We start from the raw sequence: 26,253 nt of genomic DNA, 5'->3' as shown, positions 1-26,253 counted from the left end.
TAGCAGAGTGTTTCCCCCTCACAAGGTTGAGTTGTAGCAGAGTGTTTCTCTCTCACAAGGTTGAGTTGCAGCAGAGTGTTTCCCCCTCACAAGGTTGAGTTGTAGCAGTGTTTCCCCCTCACAAGGTTGAGTTGTAGCAGTGTTTCCCCCTCACAAGGTTGAGTTGTAACAGAGTGTTTCTCTCTCACAAGGTTGAGTTGTAGCAGAGTGTTTCTCTCTCACAAGGTTGAGTTGTAGCAGAGTGTTTCCCTCTCACAAGGTTGAGTTGTAGCAGTGTTTCTCTCTCACAAGGTTGAGTTGTAGCAGAGTGTTTCCCCCTCACAAGGTTGAGTTGTAGAAGAGTGTTTCCCCCTCACAAGGTTGAGTTGTAGCAGAGTGTTTCTCTCTCACAAGGTTGAGTTGTAGCAGTGTTTCTCTCTCACAAGGTTGAGTTGTAGCAGAGTGTTTCTCTCTCACAAGGTTGAGTTGTAGCAGAGTGTTTCTCTCTCACAAGGTTGAGTTGTAGCAGAGTGTTTCTCTCTCACAAGGTTGAGTTGTAGCAGAGTGTTTCTCTCTCACAAGGTTGAGTTGTAGCAGAGTGTTTCCCTCTCACAAGGTTGAGTTGTAGCAGTGTTTCTCTCTCACAAGGTTGAGTTGTAGCAGAGTGTTTCCCCCTCACAAGGTTGAGTTGTAGAAGAGTGTTTCCTCCTCACAAGGTTGAGTTGTAGCAGAGTGTTTCTCTCTCACAAGGTTGAGTTGTAGCAGAGTGTTTCTCTCTCACAAGGTTGAGTTGTAGCAGAGTGTTTCTCTCTCACAAGGTTGAGTTGTAGCAGAGTGTTTCTCTCTCACAAGGTTGAGTTGTAACAGAGTGTTTCTCTCTCACAAGGTTGAGTTGTAACAGAGTGTTTCTCTCTCACAAGGTTGAGTTGTAACAGAGTGTTTCTCTCTCACAAGGTTGAGTTGTAGCAGAGTGTTTCCCCCTCACAAGGTTGAGTTGTAGCAGAGTGTTTCTCTCTCACAAGGTTGAGTTGTAGCAAAGTGTTTCTCTCTCACAAGGTTGAGTTGTAGCAGTGTTTCTCTCTCACAAGGTTGAGTTGTAACAGAGTGTTTCTCTCTCACAAGGTTGAGTTGTAACAGAGTGTTTCCCCCTCACAAGGTTGAGTTGTAGCAGAGTGTTTCCCCCTCACAAGGTTGAGTTGTAACAGAGTGTTTCTCTCTCACAAGGTTGAGTTGTAACAGAGTGTTTCTCTCTCACAAGGTTCAGTTGTAACAGAGTGTTTCTCTCTCACAAGGTTGAGTTGTAACAGAGTGTTTCTCTCTCACAAGGTTGAGTTGTAACAGAGTGTTTCTCTCTCACAAGGTTGAGTTGTAACAGAGTGTTTCTCTCTCACAAGGTTGAGTTGTAGCAGTGTTTCTCTCTCACAAGGTTGAGTTGTAGCAGAGTGTTTCTCTCTCACAAGGTTGAGTTGTAGCAGAGTGTTTCCCCCTCACAAGGTTGAGTTGTAGCAGAGTGTTTCTCTCTCACAAGGTTGAGTTGTAGCAGAGTGTTTCTCTCTCACAAGGTTGAGTTGTAGCAGTGTTTCTCTCTCACAAGGTTGAGTTGTAACATAGTGTTTCTCTCTCACAAGGTTGAGTTGTAGCAGAGTGTTTCTCTCTCACAAGGTTGAGTTGTAGCAGAGTGTTTCCCTCTCACAAGGTTGAGTTGTAGCAGTGTTTCTCTCTAACAAGGTTGAGTTGTAGCAGAGTGTTTCCCCCTCACAAGGTTGAGTTGTAGAAGAGTGTTTCCCCCTCACAAGGTTGAGTTGTAGCAGAGTGTTTCTCTCTCACAAGGTTGAGTTGTAGCAGTGTTTCTCTCTCACAAGGTTGAGTTGTAGCAGAGTGTTTCTCTCTCACAAGGTTGAGTTGTAGCAGAGTGTTTCTCTCTCACAAGGTTGAGTTGTAGCAGAGTGTTTCTCTCTCACAAGGTTGAGTTGTAGCAGTGTTTCTCTCTAACAAGGTTGAGTTGTAGCAGAGTGTTTCCCCCTCACAAGGTTGAGTTGTAGAAGAGTGTTTCCCCCTCACAAGGTTGAGTTGTAGCAGAGTGTTTCTCTCTCACAAGGTTGAGTTGTAGCAGTGTTTCTCTCTCACAAGGTTGAGTTGTAGCAGAGTGTTTCTCTCTCACAAGGTTGAGTTGTAGCAGAGTGTTTCTCTCTCACAAGGTTGAGTTGTAGCAGAGTGTTTCCCTCTCACAAGGTTGAGTTGTAGCAGTGTTTCTCTCTCACAAGGTTGAGTTGTAGCAGAGTGTTTCCCCCTCACAAGGTTGAGTTGTAGAAGAGTGTTTCCTCCTCACAAGGTTGAGTTGTAGCAGAGTGTTTCTCTCTCACAAGGTTGAGTTGTAGCAGAGTGTTTCTCTCTCACAAGGTTGAGTTGTAGCAGAGTGTTTCTCTCTCACAAGGTTGAGTTGTAGCAGAGTGTTTCTCTCTCACAAGGTTGAGTTGTAACAGAGTGTTTCTCTCTCACAAGGTTGAGTTGTAACAGAGTGTTTCTCTCTCACAAGGTTGAGTTGTAACAGAGTGTTTCTCTCTCACAAGGTTGAGTTGTAGCAGAGTGTTTCCCCCTCACAAGGTTGAGTTGTAGCAGAGTGTTTCTCTCTCACAAGGTTGAGTTGTAGCAGAGTGTTTCTCTCTCACAAGGTTGAGTTGTAGCAGTGTTTCTCTCTCACAAGGTTGAGTTGTAACAGAGTGTTTCTCTCTCACAAGGTTGAGTTGTAACAGAGTGTTTCCCCCTCACAAGGTTGAGTTGTAGCAGAGTGTTTCCCCCTCACAAGGTTGAGTTGTAACAGAGTGTTTCTCTCTCACAAGGTTGAGTTGTAACAGAGTGTTTCTCTCTCACAAGGTTCAGTTGTAACAGAGTGTTTCTCTCTCACAAGGTTGAGTTGTAACAGAGTGTTTCTCTCTCACAAGGATGAGTTGTAACAGAGTGTTTCTCTCTCACAAGGTTGAGTTGTAACAGAGTGTTTCTCTCTCACAAGGTTGAGTTGTAGCAGTGTTTCTCTCTCACAAGGTTGAGTTGTAGCAGAGTGTTTCTCTCTCACAAGGTTGAGTTGTAGCAGAGTGTTTCCCCCTCACAAGGTTGAGTTGTAGCAGAGTGTTTCTCTCTCACAAGGTTGAGTTGTAGCAGAGTGTTTCTCTCTCACAAGGTTGAGTTGTAGCAGTGTTTCTCTCTCACAAGGTTGAGTTGTAACAGAGTGTTTCTCTCTCACAAGGTTGAGTTGTAACAGAGTGTTTCCCCCTCACAAGGTTGAGTTGTAGCAGAGTGTTTCCCCCTCACAAGGTTGAGTTGTAGCAGTGTTTCTCTCTCACAAGGTTGAGTTGTAGCAGAGTGTTTCTCTCTCACAAGGTTGAGTTGTAGCAGAGTGTTTCTCTCTCACAAGGTTGAGTTGTAGCAGAGTGTTTCCCTCTCACAAGGTTGAGTTGTAGCAGTGTTTCTCTCTCACAAGGTTGAGTTGTAGCAGAGTGTTTCCCTCTCACAAGGTTGAGTTGTAGCAGTGTTTCTCTCTCACAAGGTTGAGTTGTAGCAGAGTGTTTCCCCCTCACAAGGTTGAGTTGTAGAAGAGTGTTTCCCCCTCACAAGGTTGAGTTGTAGCAGAGTGTTTCTCTCTCACAAGGTTGAGTTGTAGCAGTGTTTCTCTCTCACAAGGTTGAGTTGTAGCAGAGTGTTTCTCTCTCACAAGGTTGAGTTGTAGCAGAGTGTTTCTCTCTCACAAGGTTGAGTTGTAGCAGAGTGTTTCTCTCTCACAAGGTTGAGTTGTAGCAGAGTGTTTCTCTCTCACAAGGTTGAGTTGTAGCAGAGTGTTTCCCTCTCACAAGGTTGAGTTGTAACAGAGTGTTTCTCTCTCACAAGGTTGAGTTGTAACAGAGTGTTTCTCTCTCACAAGGTTGAGTTGTAACAGAGTGTTTCTCTCTCACAAGGTTGAGTTGTAACAGAGTGTTTCTCTCTCACAAGGTTGAGTTGTAACAGAGTGTTTCTCTCTCACAAGGTTGAGTTGTAGCAGAGTGTTTCCCCCTCACAAGGTTGAGTTGTAGCAGAGTGTTTCTCTCTCACAAGGTTGAGTTGTAGCAGAGTGTTTCTCTCTCACAAGGTTGAGTTGTAGCAGTGTTTCTCTCTCACAAGGTTGAGTTGTAACAGAGTGTTTCTCTCTCACAAGGTTGAGTTGTAACAGAGTGTTTCCCCCTCACAAGGTTGAGTTGTATCAGAGTGTTTCCCCCTCACAAGGTTGAGTTGTAACAGAGTGTTTCTCTCTCACAAGGTTGAGTTGTAACAGAGTGTTTCTCTCTCACAAGGTTGAGTTGTAACAGAGTGTTTCTCTCTCACAAGGTTGAGTTGTAACAGAGTGTTTCTCTCTCACAAGGTTGAGTTGTAACAGAGTGTTTCTCTCTCACAAGGTTGAGTTGTAACAGAGTGTTTCTCTCTCACAAGGTTGAGTTGTAGCAGTGTTTCTCTCTCACAAGGTTGAGTTGTAGCAGAGTGTTTCTCTCTCACAAGGTTGAGTTGTAGCAGAGTGTTTCCCCCTCACAAGGTTGAGTTGTAGCAGAGTGTTTCTCTCTCACAAGGTTGAGTTGTAGCAGAGTGTTTCTCTCTCACAAGGTTGAGTTGTAGCAGTGTTTCTCTCTCACAAGGTTGAGTTGTAACAGAGTGTTTCTCTCTCACAAGGTTGAGTTGTAGCAGAGTGTTTCTCTCTCACAAGGTTGAGTTGTAGCAGAGTGTTTCTCTCTCACAAGGTTGAGTTGTAGCAGTGTTTCTCTCTCACAAGGTTGAGTTGTAACAGAGTGTTTCTCTCTCACAAGGTTGAGTTGTAGCAGAGTGTTTCTCTCTCACAAGGTTGAGTTGTAGCAGAGTGTTTCCCTCTCACAAGGTTGAGTTGTAACAGAGTGTTTCTCTCTCACAAGGTTGAGTTGTAACAGAGTGTTTCTCTCTCACAAGGTTGAGTTGTAACAGAGTGTTTCTCTCTCACAAGGTTGAGTTGTAACAGAGTGTTTCTCTCTCACAAGGTTGAGTTGTAACAGAGTGTTTCTCTCTCACAAGGTTGAGTTGTAGCAGAGTGTTTCCCCCTCACAAGGTTGAGTTGTAGCAGAGTGTTTCTCTCTCACAAGGTTGAGTTGTAGCAGAGTGTTTCTCTCTCACAAGGTTGAGTTGTAGCAGTGTTTCTCTCTCACAAGGTTGAGTTGTAACAGAGTGTTTCTCTCTCACAAGGTTGAGTTGTAACAGAGTGTTTCCCCCTCACAAGGTTGAGTTGTAGCAGAGTGTTTCCCCCTCACAAGGTTGAGTTGTAACAGAGTGTTTCTCTCTCACAAGGTTGAGTTGTAACAGAGTGTTTCTCTCTCACAAGGTTGAGTTGTAACAGAGTGTTTCTCTCTCACAAGGTTGAGTTGTAACAGAGTGTTTCTCTCTCACAAGGTTGAGTTGTAACAGAGTGTTTCTCTCTCACAAGGTTGAGTTGTAACAGAGTGTTTCTCTCTCACAAGGTTGAGTTGTAGCAGTGTTTCTCTCTCACAAGGTTGAGTTGTAGCAGAGTGTTTCTCTCTCACAAGGTTGAGTTGTAGCAGAGTGTTTCCCCCTCACAAGGTTGAGTTGTAGCAGAGTGTTTCTCTCTCACAAGGTTGAGTTGTAGCAGAGTGTTTCTCTCTCACAAGGTTGAGTTGTAGCAGTGTTTCTCTCTCACAAGGTTGAGTTGTAACAGAGTGTTTCTCTCTCACAAGGTTGAGTTGTAGCAGAGTGTTTCTCTCTCACAAGGTTGAGTTGTAGCAGAGTGTTTCTCTCTCACAAGGTTGAGTTGTAGCAGTGTTTCTCTCTCACAAGGTTGAGTTGTAGCAGTGTTTCTCTCTCACAAGGTTGAGTTGTAACAGAGTGTTTCTCTCTCACAAGGTTGAGTTGTAACAGAGTGTTTCCCCCTCACAAGGTTGAGTTGTAGCAGAGTGTTTCCCCCTCACAAGGTTGAGTTGTAACAGAGTGTTTCTCTCTCACAAGGTTGAGTTGTAACAGAGTGTTTCTCTCTCACAAGGTTGAGTTGTAACAGAGTGTTTCTCTCTCACAAGGTTGAGTTGTAACAGAGTGTTTCTCTCTCACAAGGTTGAGTTGTAACAGAGTGTTTCTCTCTCACAAGGTTGAGTTGTAGCAGTGTTTCTCTCTCACAAGGTTGAGTTGTAGCAGAGTGTTTCTCTCTCACAAGGTTGAGTTGTAGCAGAGTGTTTCCCCCTCACAAGGTTGAGTTGTAGCAGAGTGTTTCTCTCTCACAAGGTTGAGTTGTAGCAGAGTGTTTCTCTCTCACAAGGTTGAGTTGTAGCAGTGTTTCTCTCTCACAAGGTTGAGTTGTAACAGAGTGTTTCTCTCTCACAAGGTTGAGTTGTAACAGAGTGTTTCCCCCTCACAAGGTTGAGTTGTAGCAGAGTGTTTCCCCCTCACAAGGTTGAGTTGTAGCAGTGTTTCTCTCTCACAAGGTTGAGTTGTAGCAGAGTGTTTCTCTCTCACAAGGTTGAGTTGTAGCAGAGTGTTTCTCTCTCACAAGGTTGAGTTGTAGCAGAGTGTTTCCCTCTCACAAGGTTGAGTTGTAGCAGTGTTTCTCTCTCACAAGGTTGAGTTGTAGCAGAGTGTTTCCCTCTCACAAGGTTGAGTTGTAGCAGTGTTTCTCTCTCACAAGGTTGAGTTGTAGCAGAGTGTTTCCCCCTCACAAGGTTGAGTTGTAGAAGAGTGTTTCCCCCTCACAAGGTTGAGTTGTAGCAGAGTGTTTCTCTCTCACAAGGTTGAGTTGTAGCAGTGTTTCTCTCTCACAAGGTTGAGTTGTAGCAGAGTGTTTCTCTCTCACAAGATTGAGTTGTAGCAGAGTGTTTCTCTCTCACAAGGTTGAGTTGTAGCAGAGTGTTTCTCTCTCACAAGGTTGAGTTGTAGCAGAGTGTTCCTCTCTCACAAGGTTGAGTTGTAGCAGAGTGTTTCCCTCTCACAAGGTTGAGTTGTAACAGAGTGTTTCTCTCTCACAAGGTTGAGTTGTAACAGAGTGTTTCTCTCTCACAAGGTTGAGTTGTAACAGAGTGTTTCTCTCTCACAAGGTTGAGTTGTAACAGAGTGTTTCTCTCTCACAAGGTTGAGTTGTAACAGAGTGTTTCTCTCTCACAAGGTTGAGTTGTAGCAGAGTGTTTCCCCCTCACAAGGTTGAGTTGTAGCAGAGTGTTTCTCTCTCACAAGGTTGAGTTGTAGCAGAGTGTTTCTCTCTCACAAGGTTGAGTTGTAGCAGTGTTTCTCTCTCACAAGGTTGAGTTGTAACAGAGTGTTTCTCTCTCACAAGGTTGAGTTGTAACAGAGTGTTTCCCCCTCACAAGGTTGAGTTGTAGCAGAGTGTTTCCCCCTCACAAGGTTGAGTTGTAACAGAGTGTTTCTCTCTCACAAGGTTGAGTTGTAACAGAGTGTTTCTCTCTCACAAGGTTGAGTTGTAACAGAGTGTTTCTCTCTCACAAGGTTGAGTTGTAACAGAGTGTTTCTCTCTCACAAGGTTGAGTTGTAACAGAGTGTTTCTCTCTCACAAGGTTGAGTTGTAACAGAGTGTTTCTCTCTCACAAGGTTGAGTTGTAGCAGTGTTTCTCTCTCACAAGGTTGAGTTGTAGCAGAGTGTTTCTCTCTCACAAGGTTGAGTTGTAGCAGAGTGTTTCCCCCTCACAAGGTTGAGTTGTAGCAGAGTGTTTCTCTCTCACAAGGTTGAGTTGTAGCAGAGTGTTTCTCTCTCACAAGGTTGAGTTGTAGCAGTGTTTCTCTCTCACAAGGTTGAGTTGTAACAGAGTGTTTCTCTCTCACAAGGTTGAGTTGTAACAGAGTGTTTCCCCCTCACAAGGTTGAGTTGTAGCAGAGTGTTTCCCCCTCACAAGGTTGAGTTGTAGCAGTGTTTCTCTCTCACAAGGTTGAGTTGTAGCAGAGTGTTTCTCTCTCACAAGGTTGAGTTGTAGCAGAGTGTTTCTCTCTCACAAGGTTGAGTTGTAGCAGAGTGTTTCCCTCTCACAAGGTTGAGTTGTAGCAGTGTTTCTCTCTCACAGGGTTGAGTTGTAGCAGAGTGTTTCTCTCTCACAAGGTTGAGTTGTAGCAGAATGTTTCTCTCTCACAAGGTTGAGTTGTAGCAGAGTGTTTCTCTCTCACAAGGTTGAGTTGTAACAGAGTGTTTCTCTCTCACAAGGTTGAGTTGTAGCAGAATGTTTCTCTCTCACAAGGTTGAGTTGTAGCAGAGTGTTTCTCTCTCACAAGGTTGAGTTGTAGCAGAGTGTTTCTCTCTCACAAGGTTGAGTTGTAGCAGAGTGTTTCTCTCTCACAAGGTTGAGTTGTAACAGAGTGTTTCTCTCTCACAAGGTTGAGTTGTAGCAGAGTGTTTCTCTCTCACAAGGTTGAGTTGTAGCAGAGTGTTTCTCTCTCACAAGGTTGAGTTGTAGCAGAGTGTTTCCCCCTCACAAGGTTGAGTTGTAGCAGAGTGTTTCCCCCTCACAAGGTTGAGTTGTAGCAGTGTTTCCCCCTCACAAGGTTGAGTTGTAGCAGAGTGTTTCTCTCTCACAAGGTTGAGTTGTAGCAGAGTGTTTCCCTCTCACAAGGTTGAGTTGTAGCAGTGTTTCTCTCTCACAAGGTTGAGTTGTAGCAGTGTTTCTCTCTCACAAGGTTGAGTTGTAGCAGTGTTTCTCTCTCACAAGGTTGAGTTGTAACAGAGTGTTTCTCTCTCACAAGGTTGAGTTGTAGCAGAGTGTTTCTCTCTCACAAGGTTGAGTTGTAGCAGAGTGTTTCCCTCTCACAAGGTTGAGTTGTAACAGAGTGTTTCCCCCTCACAAGGTTGAGTTGTAGCAGTGTTTCCCCCTCACAGGGTTGAGTTGTAGCAGAGTGTTTCTCTCTCACAAGGTTGAGTTGTAGCAGAGTGTTTCCCCCTCACAAGGTTGAGTTGTAACAGAGTGTTTCTCTCTCACAAGGTTGAGTTGTAGCAGAGTGTTTCTCTCTCACAAGGTTGAGTTGTAGCAGAGTGTTTCTCTCTCACAAGGTTGAGTTGTAGCAGTGTTTCTCTCTCACAAGGTTGAGTTGTAGCAGTGTTTCTCTCTCACAAGGTTGAGTTGTAGCAGAGTGTTTCTCTCTCACAAGGTTGAGTTGTAGCAGAGTGTTTTTCTCTCACAAGGTTGAGTTGTAGCTGAGTGTTTCTCTCTCACAAGGTTGAGTTGTAGCAGAGTGTTTCCCCCTCACAAGGTTGAGTTGTAGCAGAGTGTTTCTCTCTCACAAGGTTGAGTTGTAGCAGAGTGTTTCCCCCTCACAAGGTTGAGTTGTAGCAGAGTGTTTCTCTCTCACAAGGTTGAGTTGTAGCTGAGTGTTTCTCTCTCACAAGGTTGAGTTGTAGCAGTGTTTCTCTCTCACAAGGTTGAGTTGTAGCAGAGTGTTTCTCTCTCACAAGGTTGAGTTGTAGCAGAGTGTTTCTCTCTCACAGGGTTGAGTTGTAGCAGAGTGTTTCTCTCTCACAAGGTTGAGTTGTAGCTGAGTGTTTCTCTCTCACAAGGTTGAGTTGTAGCTGAGTGTTTCTCTCTCACAAGGTTGAGTTGTAACAGAGTGTTTCTCTCTCACAAGGTTGAGTTGTAGCAGAGTGTTTCCCTCTCACAGGGTTGAGTTGTAGCAGAGTGTTTCTCTCTCACAAGGTTGAGTTGTAGCTGAGTGTTTCTCCCTCACAAGGTTGAGTTGTAGCTGAGTGTTTCTCTCTCACAAGGTTGAGTTGTAACAGAGTGTTTCTCTCTCACAAGGTTGAGTTGTAGCAGAGTGTATCCCTCTCACAGGGTTGAGTTGTAGCAGAGTGTTTCCCTCTCACAAGGTTGAGTTGTAGCAGTGTTTCCCCCTCACAAGGTTGAGTTATAGCAGAGTGTTTCTCTCTCACAAGGTTGAGTTGTAGCAGAGTGTTTCTCTCTCACAAGGTTGAGTTGTAGCAGTGTTTCTCTCTCACAAGGTTGAGTTGTAGCAGTGATTCTCTCTCACAAGGTTGAGTTGTAGCTGAGTGTTTCTCTCTCACAAGGTTGAGTTGTAGCAGAGTGTTTCCCCCTCACAAGGTTGAGTTGTAGCAGAGTGTTTCTCTCTCACAAGGTTGAGTTGTAGCAGAGTGTTTCCCCCTCACAAGGTTGAGTTGTATCAGTGTTTCTCTCTCACAAGGTTGAGTTGTAGCAGAGTGTTTCTCTCTCACAAGGTTGAGTTGTAGCTGAGTGTTTCTCTCTCACAAGGTTGAGTTGTAACAGAGTGTTTCTCTCTCACAAGGTTGAGTTGTAGCAGAGTGTTTCCCTCTCACAGGGTTGAGTTGTAGCAGAGTGTTTCTCTCTCACAAGGTTGAGTTGTAGCTGAGTGTTTCTCCCTCACAAGGTTGAGTTGTAGCAGAGTGTTTCTCTCTCACAAGGTTGAGTTGTAACAGATACAGATGTAGCCCTTGATATGTGTGCTTCACAAAGTAAATATTCAGAAACACAAAATACCTCATGATAAACTAAATCTGAGTGAAATTCACATATACATCGCTAGCAACAGATGCCCTATATGAATGAATGCAACAACACAGGCCTTTTAACCTCAACATATGTTCTGTATTAGTATGTCCTGCTCAAGGGACAGAGAAACACACACACACACACACACACACTTCATCTTCCACAATGAAAATGGGCTTCCTGCAAACAGCCATGTGACTCAGAGAGACCGTCAAACCAGGTTGTGTTCACACAAATGAGCAGAGCGTCATTGTCTTTCACCACAGGATAAACAAAAAGTTGTGTTATGCCCTAAGGACAACAATAAAGTTCTGTTTGGTCAAAGTGGACCCATTTAATAACGAATGGACTTCAGATGTGCTTATCTTTAACTACCAGTAACTGCCTTGTGCCTGTGTTAGACCCTAGGAAGCTTGCCATTACCTGAGAGAATGAGAGAGAACACATGGTAGTCAAGACAAATTGGACAACGCCATTCAGCCAAAACAAGATTGTAAATCAGCTTAATAAAGGGATGAGAAAAAATAGGAAAAAATTGCGGGAGTAAATTCTGAGATTATTAAGTTTGTTCCCAGTCAAATGTGTCTTTGTAATTACAGTGCCGTCTATGAGAAAAGCGAATCATTCGGCGTAATAAATTCATGTCATATTTCCACTCAAACCAGATTTCTTTCTATATTTCTTAGTGATTGAACACAACTGTTTGCTTAATATGGCATGCTGACTTGCGTCTTGAGAATAGTTTTGTTGAAAATGGACTTGACTATTTTTACAGACTTTTACTGAACTGAGACAGCTGGGTATGAAATCCATTTTCCAAAGCAACTTTAGCAACAAATGACATTCATTGCATTCATTTTAGTGTAGCCTACACAACAACACACATTGAACTAGCAATGTCATCAACTACATATTCAGTTGACTATATTGTTAAAAGGATGCAATACACAATGTTCCTCAGAACAATGTGGAGCAGTGAACTGACACTCACTCACCATCATGTCATTGGACTCTTCTGGTTTGGTGGTGGGTCTCCCTCCCAGAAACAAGTTATCAACTGGAAAATAAAACAGTCGTACACAAATCAACTGGAGAACCCTTTTACCTTTTCACACAAATCCCAGGACTAAACCCTTATTTAGCAGTGGTCGCCAACCCTGTTCCTGGAGGACTGCTCTCTGAGCAAGCTTTTGTTTCAGCACTAACACACTTAATTGTACTAGATCAACTAATCTTCACTACTATTATTAGTCTGGTTAGGTGTGTAAGTTCTGGGCTGGAACATAAGCCTTCTCATAATGTAGCTCTCTAGGACCAGAGTTCATGACCACCTGTTGTACAGTTTAGCCGGTCTGTAGACCTACCTTGCTCTTGCTGCAGTGAGTCGGGGTCTACATCCAGAGTTGTGTTGCTCATGAAGTTCTCCTTGTGCAGGGCTTCAGTGATGTAGTTTCGGAAGTCTGTTATGGTGTAGACCACAGTGGGGCGTTCAACGGCGTCACGGTAAGACTTCTCCACCACGTTGGACTGGAGGTTGATGTAGTCCATGGTCTCGTTACTGATGCCTGCCCCGTCCACTTCCAGAGTCACTGCGTAGTGGACTACCACGGACAACATACCCCTAGAGGAGCAATATTCATTTGATAGAGAGAGAAGACACACATTGAGGAACAGAGAGACACATTGAGGAACAGAGAGACACATTGAGGAACAGTGAGACACATTGAGGAACAGAGAGAGACAATTGAGGAACAGAGAGCGACATTGAGGAACAGAGAGACACATTGAGGAACAGAGAGACACATTGAGGAACAGAGACATATTGAGGAACAGAGAGAGAGAGAGAGAGAGAGACACGTTGAGGAACAGAGAGAGACACATTGAGGATCAGAGAAACATATTGAGGAACAGAGAGACACATTGAGGAACAGAGAGACACACTGAGGAACAGAGAGAGAGACATTGAGGAACAGAGAGACACATTGAGGAACAGAGAGACACAGTGAGGAACATAGAGAGACACATTGAGGAACAGAGAGACACATTGAGGAACAGAGAGAGACACATTGAGGAACAGAGAGACACATTGAAGAACAGAGAGACACAATATGGAACAGAGAGACACAATAAGGAACAGAGAGACACAATAAGGAACAGAGAAACACATTGAGGAACAGAGACACAATAAGGAACAGAGAGACACAATAAGGAACAGAGAAACACATTGAGGAACATAGAGAGACACATTGAGGAACAGAGAGAGACACATTGAGGAACATAGAGAGACACATTGAGGAACAGAGAGAGACACATTGAGGAACAGAGAGACACATTGAAGAACAGAGAGACACAATAAGGAACAGAGAGACACAATAAGGAACAGAGAAAGACATTGAGGAACAGAGAGACACAATAAGGAACAGAGAGACACAATAAGGAACAGAGAGACACATTGAGGAACAGAGAGAGACACATTGAAGAACAGAGAGAGACAATAAGGAACAGAGAGACACAATAAGGAACAGAGAGACACATTGAGGAACAGAGAGAGACACATTGAGGAACAGAGAGACACATTGAAGAACAGAGAGACACAATAAGGAACAGAGAGACACAATAAGGAACAGAGAGACACAATAAGGAACAGAGAAACACATTGAGGAACAGAGAGACACATTGAGGAACAGAGAGACACAATATGGAACAGAGAGACACAATAAGGAACAGAGAGACACATTGAGGAACAGAGATACACATTGAGGAACAGAGATACACATTGAGGAACAGAGAGGGGTGCCCTCATCTTGGATAAGGTTGCATGGCTCAAATGTCTCAAGTAGAAATTATTGTTACACTTTACATAGAGCCCACAGGTATAATGAGTTATAATGCAGTCATAATGCTCTCATAGGGATCACAAGTGATTCCCAGTCTGTTGAATAGATGCCACATAATAAGACATCATGTTGTAATAAAACGTTATAAGAGCTGAAAAAATACTTAAAACAAGTCATAAAAATTAGGGAAAGTGCTGTGAAAACATAATTAGTGATTGTGTGAATTTACCCACCAGGGTTGGTTAAACCGGTCTTAGCTTAAAGAGGTCCTAGCTTAAAGAGGTCCTAGCTTAAAGAGGTCCTAGCTTAAAGAGGTCCTAGCTTAATTATTACAGAGGTCCTAACTTAAAGAGGTCCTAGTTTAGGCACAGTGCAGTCAAAAACGTGATTTTCCTGTGTTTTATAGATATTTCCACACAATGAGGTTGGAATTTTACTGTGAAATTGTGAAAATTATGATAATTATGCCCTTTAAGTACAAGAGCTGTTTAAAAATGGTATGGAGCTTATGCCTTTCCATGGTTACATCACCATGCGGTCAGTTATTTAATACAACAATTAGAAAGAGAGTTTCAAACCTCTCTGCCAATACCAGCTAGTTTTCAGTTTTCCCCTCCTCACTCAGACCACTCCCAGACAGTCCGAGGCAAATTCTCGCTTGAGAAAGTGTTCATTGCTAAGAAGATATTTCTGTTTCTTTTTGACTATTTTAACTGAAATCAATCACAGTAAGATACTTAATTGTTACCCAGAAATGATTTGATATTGAGATAAAAACGGCTGCATTGGAACTTTAAAGTGGTCCTAGCTTGGAGAAGCTATATCCTAATCTAGATACTGAGTTCTGAGGCATAATATTTCCCCCTAGTGTGGGAGAACCTGGTCAGTTTATGACCACCTTCCCTTTCCCCCCCCCAGACAGCCCAATTCTCCTTCAGCTCTAATTCCCTGGCAGCTTTGTTTAAAGGTTGCATGCTAACAGGGCTTTATATGACCTGCAGAACAAACTGTGAAGAGCCGAAGGTGGTTTAAAGGCCTCACTGTGCTCGCAACGTTTAGTTTTCCACGATGCCAGTTTGTAGGGGAAACCAGTGAGGGGCTAAACGCCAACTAACAGAAAACACATAGAAGTCCAATGTGACATGTAGCCAAAAGGAATCACACGTTTTAGCTTCGTTTTTTGTGCTTTTCGTGTCTGCAATGGTGCCGATGCACTGAGCTATAATGATTGACAGGCATTGGAAGTATGCTTGTAATGCTGGTAAACATAGTGTGGAACAACTGATCTGAAGACTGTGGCAAGTAAGCAGAAAACATCTAACCATGCAGTAGGTACGGCAAAGGCTTGGTTCTTTGGCTCAGCCAGACACAGATGCACATGCATATCCCATTAGTAGATATACATGTGAGATAGACTCAGTGGGATTTGGGTTAGCTCAACTGTGCAGTCATAATGGTTGAACTGGGAGTGATAGCATTGCAATGAGATGGATTTATCACGCTCCAGTGCACTTTCACACAGGTATCTAGCCCGTTATTACAGCACTCTCCAGGACGTCATCAACTGTAATGTGTGTGTCAGTGGTCGTTGTCATGGATTTAGGAGCCATAAATCCTGACATGTGAAATCATTAACAGTAACCAGGTTTCCAGCCATCCTTTTTATGTAAAGTAAAGTACATGTTGGATAAAAAATGTCACGACAGGCCTGATGGGAACAGCAAATCTGTCGGTAAATCTGTCGACAAAACAAATCCGCTAGACAAGGTGGGAGTTCATTATGCGAGATATGGCGGTGGAAACGCCTCTATGGGAATACATTGATAAATATTGAGGGTCTTATTCTGGTGACATGATGATCGATGCTTGGCTGGCTGCCGTTTGACAAATCAAAATGATTTTCCATAACAATCTCATCGTTAAAGTAGCCTGCTGTATATGCTATCTGTTGGCTAGAGTGCACGTGCCAAAGTCATAGTGGGCACATTCACTATATGATGCAACATTTGTGGTGAAAAAAAACATAATTAGAGTTGTGAGGGAAACCTATTTAACTTGGATGTATTATTCAGTACATGGGAATTTAACTGCAAAAGTTATTTCCATGTGCACTACATCATCACGCACACCGTTTTATCCGCAACAAGCATGTGGTTTTTATGCAGATTTTTGAATATTCACATGAACATCTGTAGCCAATTGGATGTAAACCTTGTGAGACAGTTATTTGGGTCAGAAGAAAGAAAACATGCTTACCTTTGGAGGTCCTTCTGAGGCCTGGACACATTTGGAAAAGACAAAGAAATATTAGAACTTGATATTGAAATAGCATATTGCCTGTTCAATTAAATATGATGCTTTACAGGTAGTGGATCAATGGATTTATAGCTGTTAATGACGCTTACCTGAATTCAACTACAAAGACCTTCTTGAATCCTGGTAACCTTTCAAACGCATCTTCAATCTAGATGAGAACGATGAAAAGAAAACACACTTAGTTAATTACCACGTCAAGTTGGAGTTTTTCTCAGGAGAATGAAAAAGATCCACCCTGTTCGCCAGACATGCCTGCGTCTACACCAGTACTGTGAATCCTTTACGCCACCAGTTAGCAATATCATTCTCAGTCCAGGACCACATAGTATGATCAGTTACTGCAGTATAGACAAAAATCAAGTCAGTCCCCTTTCCAAGTCTGTGTAGTGGCTGTCTGTGTGCTAAAGCTGTCCTCTAGGATCTGTGCCACCTCCCTTCTTTCCCCTCTTGGCCAGGAGCAGTAAGGCTCTGTCCTGTTGTTTACTTATTCATCCTCTCTGTATGTCTGCATCTCAAATGGCACCCTATTCCCTATTTAGTGCACTACTTTTGACCCGAGCCCCATGGGGCTCTGATCAGGCCCTGGTCAAAAGCACTGCACTATATTGGGAAATAGGCGGCCATTTGGGACACGTCTATAACTAATGGCCTCTGCTCTGACAAACTCTGGCTCTGCCGGAGAAAAGGACAAAATGTGAGGTGGCAACATCCAGCGATGGGAATACACCGTCCGCCACTGTGGGTTCCCAGCAGAGGACATGTTTCCAGAGCTGTCACACTGACTGGTGGACCTCTGATTTTTCCAGGCAGCTTTCTTCCTGTTCTTCAGTGAATACAGTATGTAGCTGGCAAGCCCGGACAACCAGTACAACATTCGAAAGCTGTTTACTGTAAATAGATACAGAAGAATATATATAGATATCTTTCAACCTCTTCCGAACTTTCTGTTTCTACTCTGTACACGCAAGAGTTAATCATGTAAAATACACTGTCCAAAACATTAGGAACACCTGCTTTCCATGACAGATGGATCCCTTATTGATGTCACCTGTTAAATCCACTTCAGACAGTGTAGATGAAGGGGAGCTGACAGGTTAAAGAAGGATTTTTAAGCCCGGAGACAATTGAGACATGGAGTGGGTATTTGTGCCATTCAGAAGCTGAATGGGCAAGACAAATTATTTGAGTGCCTTTGAACTGGGTATGATAGCAGGTGCCAGGCACACCGTGTTTCAAAAACTGCAACGCAACAGTGAATCTAGAATGGTCCACCACCCAAAGGACATACAGCCAACTTGACACAACAGGAAAGTATTGGAGTCAACATGGGCCAGCATCCCTGTGGAACGCTTTCGACACCTTGTAGAGTCCATGCCCTGACGAATTGAGGCTGTTCTGAGGGCAAACGGAGGTGCAACTCAATATTAGGAAGGTGTTCCTAATGTTCTGTACACTCAGTGTACATCCTGTATGTGAAAACAAAAACAAAAGCGGGTGTCAAAAAGGACGGGACCAAACAATTGTTTTTACCAATAGCCTGCATGGGGACAGCAGCATACCAACTCTACTGTACCTTATGGGTGAAATGTTTGGCCACGCGCTGGTAGTAGAAGCTAGAGGGGTCTCTCAGGGCGTCGTTGTAGTTCTCTCCCTTCAGCTGGATGCTGAGTTCTACCACCTGCTCCTTCATGGGTGTGGACGGCCTCGTCATGATGTCCTCAATCTCATTGCCCAGCTAAACACAGGACACAAACAGATCACATCATTACAATATCACCTCACTCTCATTCATTTCAGTAGACAGTGTCTTTAATCTATAGCTGATGCACCTCTCTTATTGTGTGTTTAAGAAGGCTTCTATCCTTTATGAAGTAACAATTTGATTATTGATTCTGTATTTCATTGATTGCAATAATAATAACCTCATCATTGCTTACCGTGTTTTCCACCTCTGTTATGATATCTTGGATCCCCAGGAAGTCATCATTTGTTTCTTCTGGTTCTTCTGTGACCCTATAACGACCACCATTATTGTTCTCCTCTGCATCCCTATAACGATCGCCATTATTGTTCTCCTCTGTGTCCGTCAAAATTCCAGTTTCAGTGATGACCTCATGAGTAATCTCCACAGCAGCCTCCTGTGTTGCCTCTGGAGTGGACTCACCTGCAGCCTCTGTGGTTATCTCTGCTGCAGCTTCTGAACGCTCTAGAATGATCTCTTTGGAAGCCTCTTCTGTAGTTTCTGTAATTATCTTTTTGGAAGCCTCTTCTGTAGCTTCTGGAATGATCTCGTCTACTGCCTCAGATGGGACCCCTTCTGAAGCCTCTGGAGTTTCCTCTTCTGATGGTTCTGGAATTTCCTCCTCTGAAGTTTCTGGAATTTCTTTGTCTGAAGGTTCTGGTGTTATCTCTTCTGGAGTCACTGAAACTATTTCTTCTACAGTTTCTGTTGAGTCTTCTTCAGCAGCTTCCAGCGTTATCTCTACAGTCTCTGGGGGGATTTCTTCTACAGCCTCTGGAGCGTCTTCCACTGCAGTCTCCAAAGGAACCTCTCCTGCTTCCTCAGGAACTTCTTCAGTAGACTCTGGAGTTACCTCTATCTCCACCTCTGGATTGTCCTCTACTGCAGTTTCTTCTGTAATCTCCTCAGCCTCTGGAGGTTCCTCCACTACATATTCTGGAGTTACCTCTACTTCAACCTCGGGAGTGACCTCCAAAGTGGCTTCTGAGGTGACCTCCACCGTAACTTCCTTCATCTCTACTTCAGCCTCAGGAGTGACTTCAGCCTTTATTGTTGCTTCTTCAGTGATCCCTGTTACATCCTCTGGAACGGCATTTACGGAAGTTTCTGGAGTGACTTCTTCCTCAGGACCAATCTCTATTACCACTTCATTAGTAGTAGTGGCCAAAGTATCCTCTAGTACAGCCTCTGGAGTGATCTCCTCAGTAGCCTCGAGAATAAAATGCGTTGTGGCGTCTGAGATAACTTCCTCTAAAATCTCAGGGGTCTCCTCTTCAGTGTCTTCTGGGGCAACATTTACGGTAGCCTCTGAGGTGACCTCCACAGGGAGCTCCTGAATGTCTCCATCTGAATCCTCTGAGGTGACCTCCACAGGGGGCTCATGAACGTCTCCATCTGAACCCTCTGAAGGGATCTCCATGGCAGCTTCAGGCTCTGAAGTGCCCTCTGGAGAAACTTTTGGAATCAACTCTGCTGCAGCTTCCTCATCTGTAGTCTCAGAAGTGTCCTCTGGAGAAATGTCTGGAGTTAATTCTGCTGCATCCTCTGGAATATCCTCATCTGTAGTATCTTCTGACGTTGCTTTGGTAGCAATGTCTGAAGTGGTCTCCAAAGTGATGTTTTCTTCTACCGCAGCCTCTGTGATCTCCTCATCTGTGGTATCTGAAGTGACCTCTATGGCAGCCTCTTTAATCTCCTCATCTATGGTGTCTGAAGTGATTTCTGTGTCACCCTCTGTGATCTCTTTGTCTATGATATCTGAAGTGATTTCTGTGTCACCCTCTGTGATCTCCTTGTCTATGGTGTCTGAAGTGATTTCTGTAGTACCCTCTGTGATCTCCTTGTCTATGGAATCTGAAGTGATTTCTGTAGTACCCTCTGTGATCTCCTTGTCTATGGTATCTGAAGTGATTTCTGTAGTACCCTCTGTGATCTCCTTGTCTATGGTATCTGAAGTAATTTCTATAGTACCCTCTGTGATCTCCTTGTCTATGGTATCTGAAGTGATTTCTGTAGTACCCTCTGTGATCTCCTTGTCTATGGTATCTGAAGTAATTTCTATAGTACCCTCTGTGATCTCCTTGTCTATTGTATCTGAAGTGATTTCTGTGGCAGCTTCCGAAGGCGCTTCAGAAGTGGTTTCAGAAATGTCCTCCAAAGAAGTTTCTGGAATAAATGTTATTTCAGGTTCTGGGATATCCTTGTCTGTGGACCCAACAGGCATATCGATGGCAGCTTCTGAAGGGACCTCTGCAGGGATCTCAATGGCAGCCTCTGATGGGACCTCTATAGGGATCACAATGGCAGCTTCTGGTGGGACCTCTGCAGCGGCCTCTTCTGTCTCCTCCACTGTATTGTGTGTGGTATCTGGGATTACTTCCTCATACATTTTCCCAATTACCTCATTAATGGGCTCGTGGATGACAGTGACAATAGGTTCAGGTGTGATCTCCACAGTGTCATCTGAGGTAGCATCGGATGTTTCCTCAACAGCAGCCATATTAACCTCCTGGACAGCCTCATCGCTAGTCTCAGCAATGACTTCAACTGCTGTTTCGGAGTTGACGTCAAAGGCAGCTTCGGTAGTGGCGTCCTCTCCGATCTCCTGTATTGTCTCGTCGGTCTCTGAGGTGACGTCGGTGTCGGCATCTTCAGTCACAGAGTCAGTAGTTTCTGGCGGGACCATCTCTGTGACCTCCTCAACTGGCTCTGCAGTAATGACAGGAATGACGTCAACATCTCCTCGCAAGGTTGGGAAGGTGTCTGGCTGTAGGACAATGACTTCATTGTCTACAGAAGAAAACAAGAAGGGCCCCAGAAACAAAGAATATATAGTGCCTTGCGAAAGTATTCGGCCCCCTTGAACTTTGTGACCTTTTGCCACATTTCAGGCTTCAAACATAAAGATATAAAACTGTATTTTTTTGTGAAGAATCAATAACAAGTGGGACACAATCATGAAGTGGAACGACATTTATTGGATATTTCAAACTTTTTTAACAAATCAAAAACTGAAAAATTGGGCGTGCAAAATTATTCAGCCCCTTTACTTTCAGTGCAGCAAACTCTCTCCAGAAGTTCAGTGAGGATCTCTGAATGATCCAATGTTGACCTAAATGACTAATGATGATAAATACAATCCACCTGTGTGTAATCAAGTCTCCGTATAAATGCACCTGCACTGTGATAGTCTCAGAGGTCCGTTAAAAGCGCAGAGAGCATCATGAAGAACAAGGAACACACCAGGCAGGTCCGAGATACTGTTGTGAAGAAGTTTAAAGCCGGATTTGGATACAAAAAAAATTCCCAAGCTTTAAACATCCCAAGGAGCACTGTGCAAGCGATAATATTGAAATGGAAGGAGTATCAGACCACTGCAAATCTACCAAGACCTGGCCATCCCTCTAAACTTTCAGCTCATACAAGGAGAAGACTGATCAGAGATGCAGCCAAGAGGCCCATGATCACTCTGGATGAACTGCAGAGATCTACAGCTGAGTTGGGAGACTCTGTCCATAGGACAACAATCTGTCGTATATTGCACAAATCTGGCCTTTATGGAAGAGTGGCAAGAAGAAAGCCATTTCTTAAAGATATCCATAAAAAGTGTTGTTTAAAGTTTGCCACAAGCCACCTGGGAGACACACCAAACATGTGGAAGAAGGTGCTCTGGTCAGATGAAACCAAAATGTAACTTTTTGGCAACAATGCAAAACGTTATGTTTGGCGTAAAAGCAACACAGCTCATCACACTGAACACACCATCCCCACTGTCAAACATGGTGGTGGCAGCATCATGGTTTGGGCCTGCTTTTCTTCAGCAGGGACAGGGAAGATGGTTCAAATTGATGGGAAGATGGATGAGGACCAAATACAGGACCATTCTGGAAGAAAACCTGATGGAGTCTGCAAAAGACCTGAGACTGGGACGGAGATTTGTCTTCCAACAAGACAAGGATCCAAAACATAAAGCAAAATCTACAATGGAATGGTTCAAAAATAAACATATCCAGGTGTTAGAATGGCCAAGTCAAAGTCCAGACCTGAATCCAATCGAGAATCTGTGGAAAGAACTGAAAACTGCTGTTCACAAATGCTCTCCATCCAACCTCACTGAGCTCGAGCTGTTTTGCAAGGAGGAATGGGAAAAAATGTCAGTCTCTCGATGTGCAAAACTGATAGAGACATACCCCAAGCGACTTACGGCTGTAATCGCAGCAAAAGGTGGCGCTACAAAGTATTAACTTAAGGGGGCTGAATAATTTTGCACGCCCAATTTTTCAGTTTTTGATTTGTTAAAAAAGTTTGAAATATCCAATAAATGTCGTTCCTCTTCATGATTGTGTCCCACTTGTTGTTGATTCTTCACAAAAAAATACAGTTTTATATCTTTATGTTTGAAGCCTGAAATGTGGCAAAAGGTCGCAAAGTTCAAGGGGGCCGAATACTTTCGCAAGGCACTGTATAATTATGAATAAAAAGAGGGTTTATTATACGTGACACAGAATACAATTATATAAGAAAACATTCTACATGACATCAATGAATTGCTACTGAACATGTCTGGCACTAAAATTGAAAAGTAGTGTGTTCAGACAAGCGGTTCAGACAATCTCTTAGGAAAGTCTAGCGGTCCTTCTATCCACTGTCCATTGACAACGTGGTGTGTCATTAAGAAGGATTAAAGGCCTATTCTGGGAGCAGGCTACAGTAGTCCTATGCAGCACCCACAATAACCTCAAAACAGTACTACACTACAGACAGGGGCTAATAGTCTAGCTATACTGTCACTGATCAACAGATGGCATAAAAGACAGATGAATTTTGCCCAGACACTGAATTGAGGTTAAGAGGTTAACCTTTTTGGGTGGTGGCCAATTCTGGTGGAGTTGCCGCGGTTGGACTGTGTGAAAGAGAGACAATCAATCAGTAACTTCAACATGTTGGACTGTGTGAAAGAGAGACAATCAATCAGTAACTTCCACATGTTGGACTGTGTGAAAGAGAGACAATCAATCAGTAATTTCAACATGTTGGACTGTGTGAAAGAGAGACAATCAATCAGTAACTTCAACATGTTGGACTGTGTGAAAGAGAGACAATTAATCAGTAACTTCAACATGTTGGACTGTGTGAAAGAGAGACAATCAATCAGTAACTTCAACGTGTTGGACTGTGTGAAAGAGAGACAATCAATCAGTAATTTCAACATGTTGGACTGTGTGAAAGAGAGACAATCAATCAGTAACTTCAACATGTTGGACTGTGTGAAAGAGAGACAATCAATCAGTAACTTCAACATGTTGTAACTACCATGGATTACACTGTAACCCTGTATGTAACTACCAGGTATTACACTGTAACCCTGTATGTAACTACCAGGTAGCCCTGTAGCCTGGTAGCCCTGTATGTAACTACCAGGTATTACAAAAGTAGACCTGCTATAATAATTTCCTGTTACTGTCTACATGCGTGTAGCTTACAGGCACAGCAAGCTGTCTACAGCAGTGGCTATGATCATACAACAATGTAGTAGTTGTATGAATCTGGTTGAAGCGAGGGGGGAAAGGTTGAGCAGGCTGCAGAGCTGTGTGGTGCACGGAGGCTGCCGTGACGGCACATTTACATGTTACATTTTCATCATTTAGCAGACTCTTATCCAGAGCGACTTATATACATGTTCATACTTTTTTCATACTAGTCCCCGTGGGAATCGAACCCACAACCCTGGTGTTGCAAGCGCCATGCTCTACCAACTGAGCTACACGGGACTACATCACTGTTATGGATAGCATTTCTATAGAGCTGTGTGGGCACCAAGACAGCAGGTTTTAGTGTTGGGAACAGACCTACCTGCACACTTTGGACCCTGAGCTTGTGGGCTCGCTGACGTGGATGGGATGGGGATGAGGAGAACATGGAGGTGGTGTAAATACAATGGGGTTGAGGTTGAGTGACGTGTGTAACGTTCAGCGGGGTGCAACATTCCGTACGTCTGCTCTAAGTGACCCGAACGTTCTGTAACGTTGCCACCTGCTGAGCGTAACCCAGGCATGTACTTATTTTGCGTTGTGACAGAATGCAAGTGCTGGTATCTCACAGAGACATTGGAACGTTTGGAACTCACCTATTCGGAGCAGCAGTCATCACCACTCTCTGAAATAAAAACAGAATCCATTGATAAATAAAGCTTCTCAATCACATACCAATAAACTACACACACTTGGACACACACACGCACACTCACACACATCAATATCCGTAACGTTTTACACATCAAATTGTACAAAATTCTCACTCACAGCCCTAACAAGAGAGACGTGCTCCTCTGATCGGCTGAAGTTGCTGCCAATCTCCATCACGCTGACAGTTCCATCCTGACATAAGTTAACCCAGGCCTGGTACTCATCTCTCTCAGGTAGACGGTCCCAGAAGATCTTGAACGCCTCCCACACCGTCTCCTGACACACTGGGCAGCACACAGACACAGGACTGGGTCAGAGACTAGCTTTCACACCCGGAATTTTTTGTGTACTTCCTGATTGGACAGAATTTAAATGGAATTGACCCCAATTCTGATTGACACAGAGACATGTGACACAGAGGTCGCACTCTGTGACACAGATGGATGTAGAAGAAGACCCGCTTAACGTATATGAATATTCAATCTAGATTTAAATAACACTGTGTAGTACAAGGACATGGTAACCAAAACAAACATTGACATTTAGCTGACATTTAGCCAGCGATCCTGACAGGAAAAATCTCTCCAATGGACAGCTATGAAAAATGAAGGCAATCAGGGAAATGTGAGGTCATTTTTTGATCCATACACACATATACTCCCAGGTTCCAGACAGCATCACCATTTCACCACCACTGCTGACATTGAAATGACTTCTCAGCTCAAGACATGTGGTTTTCACAATGTACCAGTACCTCTGCTTTGGAACAAAAAAAGCTGGCAAAAAACGTTAACCCCCTTTCTTTTTCTCTCAATCTGCAGCCACATCTGTAGGCTACATTTCAGGTTTGGAGGCTGAGGACAACCAGAAAGCCCTTGGTAGAGGAGCTAGCGGGAGCAGGCCTGAGGGCTCTCATATTTTCCTGGCAGCATGGCTCATTTCATCAATGTCTAGAGGACTACTATTTCGGTAGCGAGGCAGGGTTCAGACCGAGGACTGGGGCTTTCTCTCTAAGCTTCCCCAGGTGGAGCACCACGTGTTCGGATTGAACTGACAGAAGGGCACCCTGGTGCAAGGCTGTCTGGTGCCAGGCTCTCTGCCTGGCCTCACCTGAAATCTGGCCCTTATCAATCAGTCTGTACCAAAATGAGGTTGGACGTTTGACTTTGACCTTAAACGTGGAGCGTTTCTCAGCCTCCATGACTGACTACCATAACTATAGCCCTTGAATCATGATAGATTAGTTACTGTCGTTGATTGACTTCTAGTAATTTCCCTTGAGTTCCAACAAGGTTCTGAACCATTGTTCCAAACAAACGACTGATAGAGAATGGTAACACCGGGCTGTATTTCAACAGCTGAAGTCATGCACGTGGATGACCATAGGGCTTTAATATAGAGGCTGGAAAAGTACTGCTTACTGCATGGTTCATGTTGGAGGTGATTAAAGAGCACGCATTTACATGACAAACATCTATTTATCTTCCCCACCTGTCCATTCCCAATTAAATATAAGATCATCACAGAAAGTTGTACTCATTTTGCTGGTATATAATGGTTTTGTTAGCCTTCTGTCACATACACTCTTAGAAAAAAAAGGCACTATCTAGAACCTAAAAGGGTTCTTCGGCTGTCCCCATAGGAGAACCTTTTGAGGAACCCTTCTTGGTTGCAGGTAGACCCCTTTTGTTTCCGGGTAGAAACCTTTTGGCTTCCACGTAAAACACTTTCCACAGAGGGTTCTACATGGAACCCAAAAGGGTTTTACCTGGAACCAAAAGGGTTATTCTATGGGGACAACGGAAGAACCCTTTTGAAAACCTTTTGCATAAGAGTGTACACATCACAGGAATTAAATTAATCTGGCTGAACAACAAAGATTGTAGATGAATAGACTCCAGGTCATAATGAATCCCCAGGGCCCATGAGATACAGTAGTGAAAAAGCTTACCTCGCTGGTGAAAGTACTTCAGATGGTTTTCTATCGCCTGGTCTACAGTCTCTTGAGAACAAAGCTTCACTCCACTGGGAAAAAGAATATTCCGCTTTCTTCTAGAAATAGCACCCTTTCCTTTGTATGTCTTGTGGGTCAAGGCCTCCAGACCTTCATCTGACTCCAGTTGTCTTGAAATCCCAGAGGGGTCTTGAGATTTCAAGTGTTTCACTACCAAACCTCTATCCATAGCAACCCCATGCGAAGCATCTGTAAAAGTACATGAGACTGAGTTATACATGTGACCAGAAGTCAAACAGTCATCATTAAATCCTCTACTGTACCTACCCGTGTCAAAGTATCCTGTCAGAAGGATGGCAGACACAACCCAAAAAACACAGTTCCTCGTTAGCCCCGGCATTTCTCAAAGAGCCAAGATCCAAGATGCAGCCCCAGTCTAGATTAAAATCTTCTCAATCCTTCTCAGTTCATCAACAATAGGGTTTTGTTTACTGTCCATCCACTTGATAGCATTGTGTAAAAATAGGGCTATTCCTCTGGTTAGTCCTCGTGGGCTAGGCTATCCCCCCAGTGTAACGGGATGTGGTTACAGTGCTGAAGACAGCTCCCCAGCCTTACTCAGGTAAGCAGATGGGACTTTGGCAGGAGATTTCTTTCTGCTTCCTAATCCTATTTGATAAGCTTTAGTGGTGCCTCTGCAAGACTTTAGTCTAACCGTGCATGGTTGTTTAACTTGTGA

General features: G+C 43.7%; 1 protein-coding gene across 1 annotated transcript in view; it reads right to left on the bottom strand.

The window, feature by feature from the left end:
* The window catches only part of LOC110497006 (uncharacterized), a 49,856-nt gene extending 23,722 nt beyond the window's left edge, over positions 1 to 26,134 (bottom strand). The window contains exons 1-11 of the mRNA XM_036951884.2: positions 25,842 to 26,134; positions 25,512 to 25,763; positions 23,678 to 23,844; positions 23,503 to 23,531; positions 22,235 to 22,278; positions 17,572 to 20,165; positions 17,208 to 17,369; positions 15,724 to 15,782; positions 15,575 to 15,595; positions 11,846 to 12,102; positions 11,477 to 11,538 (exon numbers count right to left, since the gene is read on the bottom strand). Coding sequence (XP_036807779.2) covers positions 11,477 to 11,538; positions 11,846 to 12,102; positions 15,575 to 15,595; positions 15,724 to 15,782; positions 17,208 to 17,369; positions 17,572 to 20,165; positions 22,235 to 22,278; positions 23,503 to 23,531; positions 23,678 to 23,844; positions 25,512 to 25,763; positions 25,842 to 25,914 — 3,720 coding nt within the window. The 5' untranslated portion in view covers positions 25,915 to 26,134. The remainder of the gene's footprint in view (positions 1 to 11,476; positions 11,539 to 11,845; positions 12,103 to 15,574; positions 15,596 to 15,723; positions 15,783 to 17,207; positions 17,370 to 17,571; positions 20,166 to 22,234; positions 22,279 to 23,502; positions 23,532 to 23,677; positions 23,845 to 25,511; positions 25,764 to 25,841) is intronic.
* Positions 26,135 to 26,253: the final 119 nt, after the last annotated feature.

Source organism: Oncorhynchus mykiss, chromosome 18 (assembly GCF_057628025.1).
Source record: "Oncorhynchus mykiss isolate SJ-2025 chromosome 18, ASM5762802v1, whole genome shotgun sequence".
NCBI lineage: Eukaryota > Metazoa > Chordata > Actinopteri > Salmoniformes > Salmonidae > Oncorhynchus > Oncorhynchus mykiss.
Note: the sequence above shows the minus strand (reverse complement) of the source record. Positions and strands in the feature narration are given on the sequence as shown.